Source organism: Coptis chinensis, chromosome 2 (assembly GCF_015680905.1).
Source record: "Coptis chinensis isolate HL-2020 chromosome 2, ASM1568090v1, whole genome shotgun sequence".
NCBI lineage: Eukaryota > Viridiplantae > Streptophyta > Magnoliopsida > Ranunculales > Ranunculaceae > Coptis > Coptis chinensis.
The window spans coordinates 97,150,220-97,166,101 of NC_141457.1; the positions used below are offsets into that span (position 1 = coordinate 97,150,220).

A 15,882-nucleotide genomic window follows, 5' to 3' on the forward strand; every position below is an offset into this window, starting at 1 on the left:
GTGTGTGAGACATTTTGTAAAGCATTTTCAGCCCACAAAATATTTAATAGATCCCGGGCGTATGTCCGGGTCTAAAATCTAGTCAACTCTAAAGGAGACCGGTTGTTTTTTAGTAACTCACAAAGACAAATTATAGCATTAATTAACCCACGAATCCAATATTTCAATTTTAGTAACCCTCAAGGACAAAATAAGTTAGCCTGACATTTTTTATTTTTTTTAAATACACGTGTTTACCCCTCCGTGTTATTATAGATATAAAACATAGAAATTTGTACTCTTTTTTTAAAATACCCTTATATATTATATTTATAAAACAGATAAATTTAGTGATTGTTTATACCCAAATAGGTGAATATACCTCATACAATATATATATAAACAATGATTGTTCATAGCTTATGTTGAGATATGAACAATAATTGTTCATACCCCAAATAAATATGAACAATGATTATTCATAGTTCATGTTGAGGTGATTGTTCATACCTATTTGAAGCATGAACAATTATTCATACGAATATTGATTGATCATAGTTCATGTTGAAGTATAAATAGTGTTGATGTATAAACAGTGAATATTCATACCTCAAATATGTATGAACAATCATTGTTTAACTCTAATACGTATTCTTACTGATCATATATTAATTTAAAGTATCAATTATATACTAGTCACTGTGCACGTGCCATTACACGTTTCTTTTTTCTTACAAAACCAATTTAAATGGGACCAACGACTTTAATTTGGTGCGTTAGAAGTCAGTGAATTGGGTGGGGATAGTCAAAAAATTGTTAATGGAGCACAGGGAGACAAAAACGTTTAACATAAATGCCCCTGTGATAGACCCTATTTATGGAATTGCCACCGAGACAGAAACATCTACTATCTATATACTAAAGCAAAGACCTCTAAGAGAGATTTTTCTCTCTCCTAGGTAGCATTATAATATGATAGATAACTTTTTCTCTCTCCTACGTGGCTTTCTACAATGCTTTCTACCATGTCACGTGGACTCTTTAAAGAGTTTGATTCAATTTCCACTTTTCAAAATAGTGCATACTTACAATTAATATAGCTCTACCACATGGTTTTTTTTATTTTAGTACAACTCTCCCAACTTAAGTGGAATTCAAATTAGTCCCCACAAATTCCACAAACATAATTATGTTTAACTAGCCAATTATTTCCCCAAAAATAGGAAAGAAATTACCACACAAATTCCGCACGTATAAAAAATATATCAATTATTTCCTAAAAAAATAGAAAATATGATCTTATTACCCCTACAAATTATGTACGTATAGATTTTTCTTCAATGTTGGAATTAAAGATCAACATAAGAGCATATCTAGGTGGTAGTATAACATGCCTTTTTCTTCATATTTGAAGAAAAAGTTTAGAATTTCTCGGAATTTCATCTTTAGGTGGTCTCATTCACGGTCGCATCACCTGTTTGTTCGCATTCTTGTTTGCAAATTTGGCAATTTGGATGCGGATGCGGATGCGGAGCGACAATAGTAATGTCGCGTGCCATTGCAAATGTTGCCCGACTTTCTTTTGACTTTGACCACTACTACTGCGCGCTACTACTACTGTCGCGAGCCAGTGCCAATGGTGCGTGCTCCAATAGGAAAAAAACCGGCGAATTTCTACCTCCTATATCTATACTCATCTCCTTCTTCATTTTACATACACTCAACTCAAATATTTTTATCAAACAACTTAACCATTTCACATCAATCCTTAACAAACAACACACACACATTGCCAAAAAATGGATCATGAAGTGTATGAGATGTTTCCCCTTCAATCTTCATCTTCATCTTCATCGTCTTCTTCTTCTTCATCTTCTCCAGTGGAAGACTCGGTAGATAGTCTTGATGAAGAATTTGTTAACGTCATTCCCCTTATGAAGCACCATTTGGTTGTACTTGCACAAGCACAAGTACATGCTCCGAAGGCACCACATGGTGGTTCAAAGAAGGGTCGAAAAGTGAAACATATAAACTATGCTCTGACTTTGGAAATCTTGAATGCCAACTACTTTGTCGATCGTCCTGTCTTTCCGAAAAGGGATTTCAAACGGCGCTTTTGTATGAAAAAATATTTATTTCTTCACATCTTTAACGATATTCAAACTCATTTTAAGTACTTTCAGCCTAAATTTAACAATGCTGGTAAACCTGGTATAGATCCTCTGATTAAGGTGGCTGCAGCTTTGCGTATTCTTGGTTATGGTACGGTGGCTGATCAACTTGACGATCAATTATACATTTCCGAGCAAACTGGAAACCAGGCGTTGAGGCATTTCTGTGATGCAATTATCAAATTGTACGGTTTAGTCTATTTGCGAAGGCCAAATATTGCAGATACAGAACGCTTGCTTGCACATTCTGCTATACGTGAATGGTCGGGTATGTTGAGAAACATTGATTGTATGCATTGGGAATGACATAATTGTCCAACTGGATGGCAAGGTGCTTACAGTGGTCATTATGGAAAACCATCTGTTATTCTCGAAGCTGTTGCAACCAAAGACTTGTGGATATGACATTCTTTCTTTGGGATGCCAGGGTCACACAATGACATCAACGTGTTGGACAACTCGCCAGTATTTGAGCACGTGATCAATGGTACTTCTCCACCTGTTTATTTTGATGTAAATCAGCATAGCTATAATATGGGTTATTATTTAGCTGATGGTATCTATCCTGACTATGCGGCGTTTATACAAACAATTTCAAACCCTAATGCTCTAAAGACGAAGTGGTTCGCAACGATGCAAAAAGCTGCAAGAAAAGATATTGAAAGAGCTTTTGGTTTTGCAAGCTAAATTTGGGATTTTGGCAAAACCTTGCAAATTATGGCATGTGGAGACAATGGGTACTGTTATGAGAACATGTTTCATATTGCACAATATGATAATTGGAATTAAGAATAAAAATTATGAAATGAGGAGGTACATTTTTTATCTAGAAGGGCAACCACAGATCCCACCTACTATGGAACACTACATTGAGAGGACTTTGCGAGTTCAATCAAAGACTATGCATGATAGACTTAAAAGCGACCTTGTCGAGCATCTATGGAGCATTAGGGGTGACCGACATTGATTGTTGTAATTTAATTTCGTAGACGCATTTTTATTTTTCATCATCAATAAACAATGTTAATCAATTTCAATTTTATTATTTTTATTTTTATATTAATAAAATTGAAATTGATTAACATTGTTTATTGATGGTGAAAAATAAAAATTACAACACTCTCCATAAAAATAAAAATAAAAATTACAACATTGTAAGTTTATTAAAAATTACATTGTTTAATATATATATATATATATATATATATATATATATATATATATATTAATTTAACCTAATATATATTTATATAAAATTAAATTTTATTCATATTAAAAAAAAATTACATAGTCATAGAAAATAAAATAATTAACATTAGTCACTCATATTACAACACTCTAACCACTTTTAACCTTTTCTATTACAGCACCTAACTACTCACATTTTCCACACACTAAACACTTCAATAGATCAAGACCTTTTTCTTCAAAGTTCACAAATTTTTTCAGCTCTCTAACATCATCACAACCGTTTGGGCATGATACCTGTGTATAGGGGCAATACTTATACCAATGATCATCCTCGCGCACAACACGTGCATATCAACAAACTGTCTCCATATATATATATATATTCCATACCAGGACATATATCATACATGTATTTCAAAAATCTTACTTCTTCGCCATCTTCGTTACAACTTCTATGTATGAGCATATAACCTTGACAATGTGGTGCTTTAGGACACCTTTTGTTCATATACTTGCATGACAACACAAAGTATTTTTTTGAGGTGCAAATTTGGCACCTCTCTTGATCAAGTGTATCAAAATAACAAGACTGTTGAGTTGATTCGGCAACGTCGGTATGTTGGCTAGTTTTTTGTAATGATGAAGAAGAAGTCATAGTTGTGGAGATAGTTTTGGAGTGTTGGATGAGAATGAAGCAATTTCTTGAAATTCCAGACTTTGTATTTGATAGCACGCGCCATTAGTGGCGCTACGACATAATCGGGCGTGCTAGCTAATTACTAATGCGTGTATGGTGGCCCCTACTAATGAATTTTTATGCTTAAATTTTGCGACCACCTAGAGTTGATCGAAATTTGCGACCAATTTCTTCAAAAAATTTCTTCAAATATGAAGAGTATGCTACCACCACCTAGAGATGCTCTAAGCCATTTAACAAGACGCACTATTTTAGTACAACTCTCCCAACTTAAGTGCAATTCAAATTAGTATGTACAATTATTTCCTAAAATATAATTATTTTTAACTAGCTATTATTTTCTCAAAAAATAGGAAATAAATTACCCCACAAATTCCGCCAAAAAATAATTATGTTTAACTAGCAATTATTTTTACCCCATAAGTTATGCAAAAATAATTATGTTTAACTAGCAATTATTTCCTTAAAAATACGTAAATCTGAAGCTCTCATAAAATTCTTAAAAATAATTGGAAGTTTATGAGAGAATAGATAATATGGCAATGAATCCATGAAAGCACAATATAAAAGAATACAAATTGACCGAAAACTAGCATAACACGGTGATCATGGAAATAACAATGTTAAATATGCCTTGATTTTCATTCTCAACAATATAAATGGACTTCATATTATTATTCTAAGACTATCTATTTGTAGCATAAACCACATGTATACAAACATGTCACATACGCATTATCTTACCCCCAATGGTATTAACAATTTAGCTATAGGTAAAAGCATAAAATCTGAGTGAGAGAATGTCGTCATAAAATTGTAGGCATTGACACCACCAAAATAAATGTGCATAATGGGACTTGAAATGAAACACACTCATTAAATTCAAAGTTGTAAAAGAATGATCATTGCATTGAATTAAGCAAGACTTGGCACCAAGACATCTCTGATCCATCCACCTACTGTGAATATATTTTGATCTTTCATGTTGGAATTAAAGAAAAGAAGATCATTATTGTTGTGGCCAAGTAACCTCATTGCCAGTTAAGAAAACACAAAATGGGACTCAATTAGAGAAATTGTGTGTTTGTCAAAAAATCATGAAAAAAGTCTAGAAACTATGTTTTGTACGTGTCTAGGTTCCATCTTAATTAACATAGAAACCATTTAACATAACATCACAAAAACCTTGACTAAAAATGGGGCTTTATCTTAGACTTCAAAGGGGCTTGGGGAATGAGACATATGGGATAGACTGATGATACGCGCATTAGAGCGTAGAACACACTTGGTCCAAATAAATATCTATTTTGAAATATTGACAGGTGGCCAGAATACCGCTAGGGATGAGATCGACCAACTGTAACTTGGAAAAAGACCGTAATTTATTCAAAATATATAAGAAGACAATAAATAAGAAGATAAATTGAGTATGACAAATACACACAGAGACTCTTAATTGTTGAGATGGCTAAAAGTTTTCGAATTAAACTATCAAGTTTAATATTAAGGGGACTGGAGGAGATAAAAGAATTTGAATATTTTGTACTTATAACTTATAAGTTCTTACTAATGTAAGTGTTTGCTATAGTTTGTACCTATATAGATTAATTGTGATGTACTAGTTGGGGTGTTCACATGCGGTGTAAGGAGTTGCTACCAAATACGTAGTTAAAATATTTTGTACATTGAAAGGTTTAACTAAAGCATCACATTTTGTGCTTGAATTAGATCGTAAAAATTTTAAATGTAAAATCTATAAAAATGAAGCATTTCCTATTAGGAAACTCTCGATCTATAGGGAAAGTTTAAATCTTATTAGCCTTAGGGATAAGACGAAAAAAAGAAAAGAAAAAAAGATAGAGAAATTGACCGTTCAAATAATAAAAAATTATAGAGAAAAATGAGAGTAAGAGATGCATATATGTAGTATATATCTATCCATATTGAATTGCGGATACATCGATGATAGAATTATTTTTTATTGGGCTAAATACAAATATAGGTCCTGTAATATATGAAATGCAATAAAATAGAAAATAAGTCAAATAAGAGAGACAGATGACTAAGGATTCGAGCCCATAACACACGGTTTCATAAAATTCGTACAATTTTCCTAATCTAAATCGACTAGGTTTTACATGAAGAAGATTTTGCTCAACATGTTCTATTCTATTCGGGTAGGAGAAGAACCCGACTCGGTAGTCATACAAATTGGTTGATGATTTTGAAGAATTGGTCGGAAACTGAAGAATAGTCAACCGAAAATCGTGGTAGTCGTTCACGAAAAAAGCCAAACTTGTAATCATTTTTAATGATAACTAAGTTATAAAGTCGGTTGTTGAATTGGATTTATGGACATTACCTTGTGTATCAATTCTCAAACCAACCTTTTGCAACACCTTATCAATTCCCAAACCAATCTTTTGTAACACCTTCTCACTCAATGCATCAAAATATTGTCACGCAACCATTTGGTAAGTTTACAATTACTTCGAAACAAAAAAACAGAGTTAATATATAGTGTTTGACCACCACATCAAGACATAAATAGTACTACATACTACGACATACTTAATTTTGATGTCTATAAATTATAGATTAATTTTATGAACACCACCACCAAAAGCACAACTAAATAAGTAGAATACAAGTCAATAAGCACAAGTGAATAACTAACATGTTGGTTACCAACATACTATTCTCAAGAATAGCAAACACACAGAAAATATGACTAGCTAGTATCGGAATGATACATATCAAATCCAGTTCAACCCCCGATCCTATTTTCTAAATAATAAAAAATAACAAATTGCTTCAGATCCATAAGTGGACAACATACAATGATTGATTTGATTAAGTGTAGTCAGAGCACGCAAAGAACAAAATCTACCTGCAATTCCAAAAAAGTATTACAAGATATCAGTTATTGCTTGTTCAATTTCAGAGAACTTCACAAAATAGTCCTTAGGAATTGACCAATCAATTCAAATCAATAAAAATTCTCCATCATCCATGCCTCTTAGGCAGCACACCGTTACCCATTTGGAGTCCCTCCAAAAAAAATATATATATGAACAATCATTGTTCGTATCATACAGTGATTATTCATAGCTCATATTTATGAACTACGAACAATCACTATTCATACTATATAAACCGGGGCATTTTGTTTGGGCTAGGTTGTTTATTATTTTGCGTCAGAAGTATACTTGACATTTTATCTACCTGGTTTTTGTGAGTGATTAAAAAAAAAATTGGTTATGAGAAATACTTTTTCCCCTGATCTATCCTGGAGAGTCACTCCCTTGTAATCGGTATAACACATATCTTGTAATCGAAAGTCAACACGGTTTGCATGATCTCAGGCTCTCAGCAACTCAGGCTTGATGCGTTATCATTTGTGTGAATATTCGTAATAGAAAGCCCTCGACAAGTCCATTTCCCTATAACCCTTGTTGAGTGAATAATCAAAGGGCATTTATTATCTACAAAAAATAAAAATCAAAGGGCACATTTTTCTTTTATAAGGCTAAGTCCAATGGTACGCCATCCCACCAAATATGATTGAAATTATAATCCAATGGTGCCCTAAAACTTCAACCCGTCAACGCCATCGCCATAAATTTACTTATATATAAGTTGATAAATAGCGGAATGGCGTAAGCTCTACACGCCAGTCCAAATGGCGGGTAGAAGAAATTGAGTTGCACGTCTCTCATGGTGGCGGCTAGAATTTGGTTCTAAATTTTTTGAAATTAATAATTTAAAACAATTTAATTTTATACATATTTATCCATACTCTTTTTTGAGGGATAGGTGGGAGAAAGGGGCAAAATGGGGAGGGGATATAAAAACCATTTGACACACGCCTATAGCTATAGCAATGGTGGTTACAAATTTGTTTTGGGTTTTTTCACTAGTTGTGGGGTCTATTAATTTCCTTTGACTTTTATTTCGTTTTTCTGTTTATGGGCTTTGGCTACACGCCTATAATACTAGCGGGTAGTTGAAAAACCATTGGGCCTAACTACGCCATCCCGCTAACTCTATGCACTGTGCTATCTGTTATGGTGTGATGTCACATTAAACCATTGGACTTAGCATAAGAGACTAATTCTATATGACATACACGTTTTTTTTCCTATATATTATTTTGTGGGCAAAAAAATGAATAATTGAAGTTCACTCTGTGACTCTGTCCACATTTTACTATTTGGTCGAGAGCAATTGGAGATATGGAATCTTGATGATACGATTTGGTTTGTGGAGCCTAGTTGGATTGAGGTGATACTCAATTGCTGAAATTTGTTCTGATTCCGCCTAGTGGGCAGGAAATTCCATTATTGAATTTCAAGTTGACAACCTTCCAACTGATGTGATACAACTCCGAGACCAATTGACCTTGCTTTGTATTCGTCACTATATCGATCAATCCCTCCTTTTCAACTGAGACGTCCCAACGGAATCAGATATTGAGCAGTAATAAATAAGATGACGGCCACCATCGCAATCTAGGTGAAGGCAGACCAATGCCATGTCTTATTGCATTTCCTTAGATGAGTAAATCAAATAGTTAACAATATGTTATTGAGTCGTGCGTACGTTTGGTTTTAATTTTAGTATCTCAAATTCTTGAGAATATTGCTGTGAAATACTTTTACATTCGTTAACACCAAAAACATCTCTGCAAAATAAATAAATTTTGATTTTGTTGTTCTATCACAGAGCGCTTCTATTCAGACTCCTGTTTTCGACTCTCTTCAGACTCCCAATGACGTGGCACCAAAAATATTGTTTTCTCTTTCCAAAAATTTTAAAACAAAAATATAGAAACAAATATGCAAACTTAAGAAACCCCTCTTCCTTTCCAACTAAAACTTGGTAGCTTTGACCAATATATGTTCGAGCCAGTTATATGAACTCCAAATGGACTCCACTACTGTGCTGATTTTTGGTGAAAATAATCTTATTATAATAGAGAATCTTTTTACAAAAAAATAAGCCAAAACAAAAATGTTTAACTTTGTCAAAAATTATTTTGAAATTTGAAAAATCTGGACCGTTGGATAATTTTATAACACTGTAAGCAAATTTTGATACATCTAGACATCTTCAAATGTGCTGATTTTTTCTAAGAATAATCTATATTGTGAGAAAAATACTTCTACGAAAAATCAACTTATAATTCATTGTTTTTCATGGTGGAGTTTATTTGGAGCAGGATATACATAAATCACATTTCTAAAAGAGTTTGGATTCAAAGAGGGTAACTGCACAAGACAACTTGTGGGGGTGCACCCAATCTCAATAAATTTTCTTTGGGATTAAGATTAGATAATGTAATAGGTAAAATACACAATAAGTGTAATGGGTAAAATACACAATCAAGAGTGGACCAATGAAATCTTTTTGCAAAATTTGAATAAACAAATGGTGTTGGCTTCCTATTAATTTAAATAAAGATAATGCAAAACTTGTGGAGTCCCATTTTTTAAAGTAATAGGTATTGGGTAGTAGGTATTAGGTACTTTGAGCATGACCAATAGGATTGTATAAACTACTTTTAGTGTAAATTTAAAGATCCAACTCTATAATTTCTCTGCCTATGGAGATGTGTAAAAACACTTTTAGTTTAAAAATGAAAACAATTTTATACATTTTTTTAACTCAATTAGTTCTAACTACTTACTTCTTAAAAAATGGGACTCCATAAGTTTTGTATTATCATTATTTTAAACCAATGGGAAGCCAACATCATTTATTTTTACACATTTTGTAAAAAAAATTCATTGGCTCACTAGTGGATGTGTTTTTTTTTTCCTATTAAATTTGTAAAGGGGCGTTTTGGTATTTCATTTATATACAAAGAGAGGGGGAGAACGGATTAGATTATGGTTGAGACTGAGTTCGTTGAGGAGCGAACTGCCTACGTATCTTATCTGGATTCTAGGGGGAGAGAAGAATCAGGTCTGGCGTAGTTCATATGGAGAGTATTTATAGGTGATTCAAGTGAATCCTCACCCAACACGTGTAAAGAACAACACCAATGTAGGGTCAGGATTGAGGAGGCATGTGAGAACTGTGTTTATATGTCTGCTGTAATGATGGAGATTAGTAGCCTGACTTAGTAGCTTGCGGTAGTGGTCGATGGTGGTGATTGATTTTGCGCGACGTGTAGATTTCTTCATGATTACTTCTAGAAGATAAGATGATTCACGCTGTAGATCGGTCTGTATGATGATACGAACTATTCGGGAGCGATCTCGTAGAGTGGGGATGCAATCTGGTGACATAGGTCGGTGAGGTGTATCAGAGATCGGTGTGGTATTTCCACCATGCTGAGCACGTGCCTGATATTCCTGAAGGAGAATATCACTTACTTACAAAACTCGTTGTGTAAATCTCTTTTAAAAACACATGTGGCTCAACTTATGTGATTGTGTAAATTTTACACAATCCATTGGTAATGCTATTAGAACTAATTGAGTTAAAAAAATGTGTAAAACTATTTTCATTTTTAAACAACCATTTAAACATTTTTAAGTTAAAAATCATTTTACATAATACCATTGGGTAGAGGTTTTTTAGTGAAAATTGTGTAAATTTACACTACAAGTGTTTTACACAATCCCATTAGTCATGCTCTAACACCACTTTTTATTTGCTACCGAAAATATAGCTGTCAAAATATTTATTTTTTGGTAACTAAATCTAAACAAATCCAAAAAAAGAGAGAGAACGTTTGAGCCGCGAAAACTCATGTTTAGGCCGAGTACAATGGTGCGACCACTCTCTATCTGCATTTCTCCAAAACATAGTGTTTTGAAGATAGGGAATAAATTTTAGTGTCCAATAGTTCAGATTATTTTACGCCACTTCAACTGGTGTAGTTTGAGAACATCTAATTCCCAACACGGCCACTTCGAACAGTGAAATAAAATAATAAGAAAACTCATTCTAGGCGCCAAATAATATGTTTTTTTTTTTAGCGCCAAGCCATTTGTGTTTTTCAATTTGACTCTATTTCATCTAGCGTAAAATGCACTCCACGTTCTTAAAAACACTCTCTATATCTCTCTATATATAGAGACTATTATCCAGATTAGATTGGGAGTAAAAATCGCCACTTCATTCAATCATTCCCACTCCACTTTTGTGAGGAAACGGGGCATTGGACTCAGCTTTATAGTTGTGCTTGCTGATTTGATTTGTGCCTTCTGTAGAAGTGTAGATGATAAGTTATCTTGACATGCTTTGGATGCTTGCGTAGCATCTGATTCCCTTGACTTTTCTTTCCATCTTGCATCCTACCTCCTGACGATGCCTATCTGCAGTACTGGATCTATTTGATTGGGGGAACAATTGGATCTATTTGATTGGGGGAACAATTAAGTGACTAGAAGTCTAGAACTGGATGCCGTAATGCCATCCCGAGAATTTTCTGCATGGATTTGCGTATCATAAATATAAAGAATAGTATTTATTGGGAAGTGATTAGACACTTGAACTGATGAATTGGGAGCATATGTAGGAAAATGAAGTTTACGTGGTGGATAAAAATGTGCAGCGAAATTCTGAGCACTAGGAGGAAATAATACATTCAATGGTTACTTGGAGCTAAAGAAGCTAAATTTGAAGACAGACATTTAATTCCCAGGAGGTACTAGTTGTTCATTGAAATTTTCCATACAAAACTCTCAACGCATAAGACAGAAACGATCATCTTCCGTTAGAAACTTTAATTAGTAGCAAGTCCAGCTACGTCAACTATGCATTGCAAAAACTCGTATTAGGCGCGTACCCACATCTGAACAGACACTTAATTTTACTAAACTATTGAAGATCATGAAAGAGCTTTTATAAACATATTTTAAAAAAGTGTGGTGCCCGACATACTTTTATGACTATCAAGACATACTTTTATGACTATCAAAATTATGCATAGTATGTTGAGATCTGTGGACTTGATATAATACACACGTGCATCAAGTTCTTGGACAATTTTGAGTGCTCTTTATTTTTGGGTTAGGAAAGGAAGATGAATTTTCGCGGCTAAAAAAACACGTTCTCTCTCTCTTTTTTGGATTTGTTTGGTTTTGTTAAGATTTGGTTACCAAAATAAATATTTTGACATCTATATTTTCGTAAACAAAGAAAGAAACTGTGCTAATTCCAGATTATCTAATCTCAATCCCAAAGAAAAATTGCCAAGTCTCCCCCAAAAGCAGTTCATGCAACGACAGCCTCACAGCCATACAAGGAATTCTTGAAAATTTTGAGAACAAATAGATGGTCTTGTTGCTGAATACCAATTCAAAGATTCTCAAGTGAAGTTAAGTTTTCTCCTCACTTAAGGAGTACAGTACTTTCGAGCAGTGGTATCCATCTCATATCAACAACAGCCATCCCCTTCATATCCATATTATGCTTTAACTAAACTAGCAGTAGGAAGTAATCACTCAAACATAAATAACGGTGATCAACCAAGCTGGGAGAATCATTTATTATTTTTTGTAAGTGAAATTCTTCTTTTCATTTGGTGCGAAGAAAGGAAGATTACGTTTTTTTTTTCTTGGTTAGTAAGAACGGAAGAGAAGAAATATATTTTTATTTCTTTTTGGAGAAATTTGTCAAACCCTCTACTTTTGTCACCACTTTTGCATAAACCTTCCACATTTGTAAACATCACGATTTATCCCCATTTCGTCTAACTTTCATCCAAATTTAGTTGGTATTTCACCTAATACCAAAAGTATCCCTCAAAAAGAGCCGTTATCAAATTTTGTTTTTGTCCGAAAAAAGACCAGTTATGAAATACTGATTATAACCTTTGGTCCACCCTATACATATCTGACAATTCTTTCATTGATCCTAAATACAACTCGTCTTTCTCATTTTATTTTCTTCCTTATTTTTTTAGAAGCGTTTAATTCTTAGAGTAACAACGTTATTTGTTATGATGGGTGGCGGTAGTGGTGGCTCAAGCAAGGTTTGATAGAGTTTAACTTTTCTTATTGCTTAATCTTCCTAATTTTTTTGGATTTATCTTTGATTCTTTTTTTTTTGGTTCGTCATCTGTCTGAAAATACATTTTTGGTTCGTCGTCTATTGAAAACATTTTTATAGGGTTCTTCTTGCTTAATCTTCCTAAATTTTTGGGGTCCCTAATTTTTTAGTTCTTCGATTCGATTCTTTGGTTCATCGTCTGTCGTCTGTTGAAAACACATTTTGGTTTTTGATGGGGGTAGAGTCAAATAAAAACATTATTTTTTTGGGGTTTAGACAAAATGAAATCCAATTTTGGGGGTTTAGACAAATACTCTTTTGGGGGGTTTAGATAAATGTGTGAAGTTGTTTTAAATTTGATGTTTTCTGCTTTCAGGGACAAATGGTACCATCAAGTAGCACATATGGCCTTTGTTTTAATTGTTGAGAGTGTGACCATTGGAAACCTGACTGTCCTTGGCTACACTATCCTTGTGGCAAAGGTTGTGGACAAACCATGAAAGTTAAGTGAGTGGAGTGGAGCATAGCAAAGGAAAAAGGTTTTTGAGCTGTAATGGTTCCCCTATATGCAGAGGCTTCAAGTGGTTTGACGAAGTTCTAGCAGAGTTGAATGTAGAAAGTGCACATGACAAAATGAACCGGAAAAATATGGAAGAAGGGAAATTGAAGCTTTGTATTGATGGCCCTGTGAAGATGTAAATAGAGGGCAATGTTTATGATGTAACACAACTTATTAAAAACCTATCACTTCTAAATTAATTAATGGCAACATGCACTTCTCTATTTTTTTTCCTGTCAGCACATTCACTTCTCTGTTTTTTTTTTCCTGTCAGCACATTCATTCTCCAATTACTAGTACTAGTAACATACCTAACAAATAAACAAATAACAAAAACAAAACAATATGCACCACGTATATGACAATAACTGCAAACTCATGCACCTAACATGCACTGCAAACTCAATACCATATGACAATAACTGCATAAGAATAGCACTACAACATTCCAAACATGCAACATAAAAATACTTAAAACACTACTGCAGTAGAGTAGTAGAAGAACACAAACAACATAAAAATAGAGTACTAGAATAACATAGGACCATAGGACCCAAAAGTACCTAACAACATCCCATCAAAAAGTAAAAACAACCCATGAACCATACAAAATACCCAATCAAACACTCCAACACTTCAGTCATGGTTTCCAATCTTTAGTAGGTTGTGAAGCTCCACCAGTGCATGATGCTTGAGTTGATGTCATTCCTTGTTGCTTCCTTCTTTTTGGTGGAGGAGGCATGGGTGGCATGCCAGGTATGTTCAAAATAGGTCTTCCTTGCTCTACATCAGTGCATGAGGCTTGAATTTGTGATATTGTAGCATGTGAAGTCTGTGATTGTGAAGCATTTCCCCCTCTTTGACCACCCCTTCATCTGCCTCTACTCTGAGTTGGAACATCCCCACCACTTCCTATTTCTGTCTCACCTTAACTATGATTTTGAACACCCCCACCACTTCCTATTTCTGTCTCACCTTGACTTCGAGTTTGAACACCCCTTTCTCTCCCTCTCCCTCTTCCTCTTCCTCTCCCTCTCCCTCTTCCTGGCTCACCTTCACTCTGCCTTTAAAAAACTTGGTCTTTACTCTGGCATTCACCCCTTCCTCTCCCTCTTTCTCTTCCTCTCCCTCTTCCAGGCTCACCTTCACTATGTCTTTCAAAAACTTGGTCTTCACTCTGGCATTCAACACTCCTTCCCCTTCTCCTTTCTCTTCTACCACCCCTTCCTCTCCCTCTCCCACCTTCACATTCAGGAACTTGAGATCCCGTTTTAGGATTGAATGTTCTTTGAAGAAAAGGATTCTTTTGTACTCTAGTTCTTGGTCTCCCACCTTTTCCTCTTGTTCTTCCAACTTGGGCTCCAGTTTTAGCATTAATGGTATCATTGCCACCAACTGGTCCACCTTGACATCCCCTAATATTGTGGCCATGCTCTCCACACCTAGAACATTTTTTCCTATTTTTATCATCACCCTTTTTCTATTAACTCGAGGCCTCCCTGGTTGTCTGGTTTTGATTGGTGGGTAAACCTAATAAGTTTTTGTAGGCTGTACCAAAAATAAACATATAAAACAATCAAACATTGTAGGGTACAAGTATAAACATTGTAGTAAATATTGTAAAGTACTCACTATCGGCCATTCATCCTCATGCAAGTATGGTGTTATATGTCCACTACAAGCAACTTTGTATGCTTTTGCAGTAAAATAAGGACTACAGAACCTATATGAAGTAGAGCTTCAATTAACCCAATTAAATTGAATAAATTAAATTGAAAACTTGAATTGAAAGTTTAATTAAAACTTACTGAGCTATTGGAAATCTCCTTGGCTTGATCACAACCACAACATGAATGTAAGGAATCCTTGTAACTTGCCATTCATTACAGTCACAAGTCCTATTAATTAAACTTACATTCCACCAAACACCACTTGTAAGTATCACTAGGTAAGTGTTGTTATCTGAAGGACTGACATGATAAGGGCCAATTTGATATTCTCTTTTTCTGAGGATATTCTTAACCCTAGGCACCAACTCATCATCATTCCAACTCTCACATTTCTCCTTTCTATCATACAACAACTTCATCTGCAAGCAGCTTTGTATGCTTTTGCAGTAAAATAAGGACTACAGAACCTATATGAAGTAGAGCTTCAATTAACCCAATTAAATTGAATAAATTAAATTGAAAACTTGAATTGAAAGTTTAATTAAAACTTACTGAGCTATTGGAAATCTCCTTGGCTTGATCACAACCACAACATGAATGCAAGGAATC

The 15,882-nt window shown here is 34.3% G+C and overlaps 1 protein-coding gene and 1 long non-coding RNA gene across 2 annotated transcripts; both read left to right on the top strand.

Annotated features, from left to right (window-relative positions):
• Positions 1 to 1,913: 1,913 nt before the first annotated feature.
• On the top strand, positions 1,914 to 2,837 carry LOC147519383 (uncharacterized). The gene is made up of 2 exons (XM_086594126.1): positions 1,914 to 2,418; positions 2,578 to 2,837. The coding sequence occupies exons 1-2, from the start codon at positions 1,914 to 1,916 to the stop codon at positions 2,835 to 2,837; spliced, it is 765 nt and encodes a 254-aa protein (XP_086450252.1).
• Positions 2,838 to 12,154: 9,317 nt separating this feature from the next.
• LOC147519384 (uncharacterized) lies at positions 12,155 to 13,830 on the top strand. The gene is made up of 2 exons (XR_015212182.1): positions 12,155 to 12,551; positions 13,421 to 13,830. It is a non-coding gene; the product is annotated as an uncharacterized LOC147519384 (long non-coding RNA).
• Positions 13,831 to 15,882: the final 2,052 nt, after the last annotated feature.

Excerpts from the sequence above, each read along its gene's own strand:
- LOC147519383 (XM_086594126.1), top strand. The coding sequence starts at position 1,914 with ATGAAGCACCATTTGGTTGTACTTGCACAAGCACAAGTACATGCTCCG. Across the intron at positions 2,419-2,577 it reads TGCTATACGTGAATGGTCGG|GGTCACACAATGACATCAAC; the intron begins GTATGTTGAGAA and ends TTGGGATGCCAG.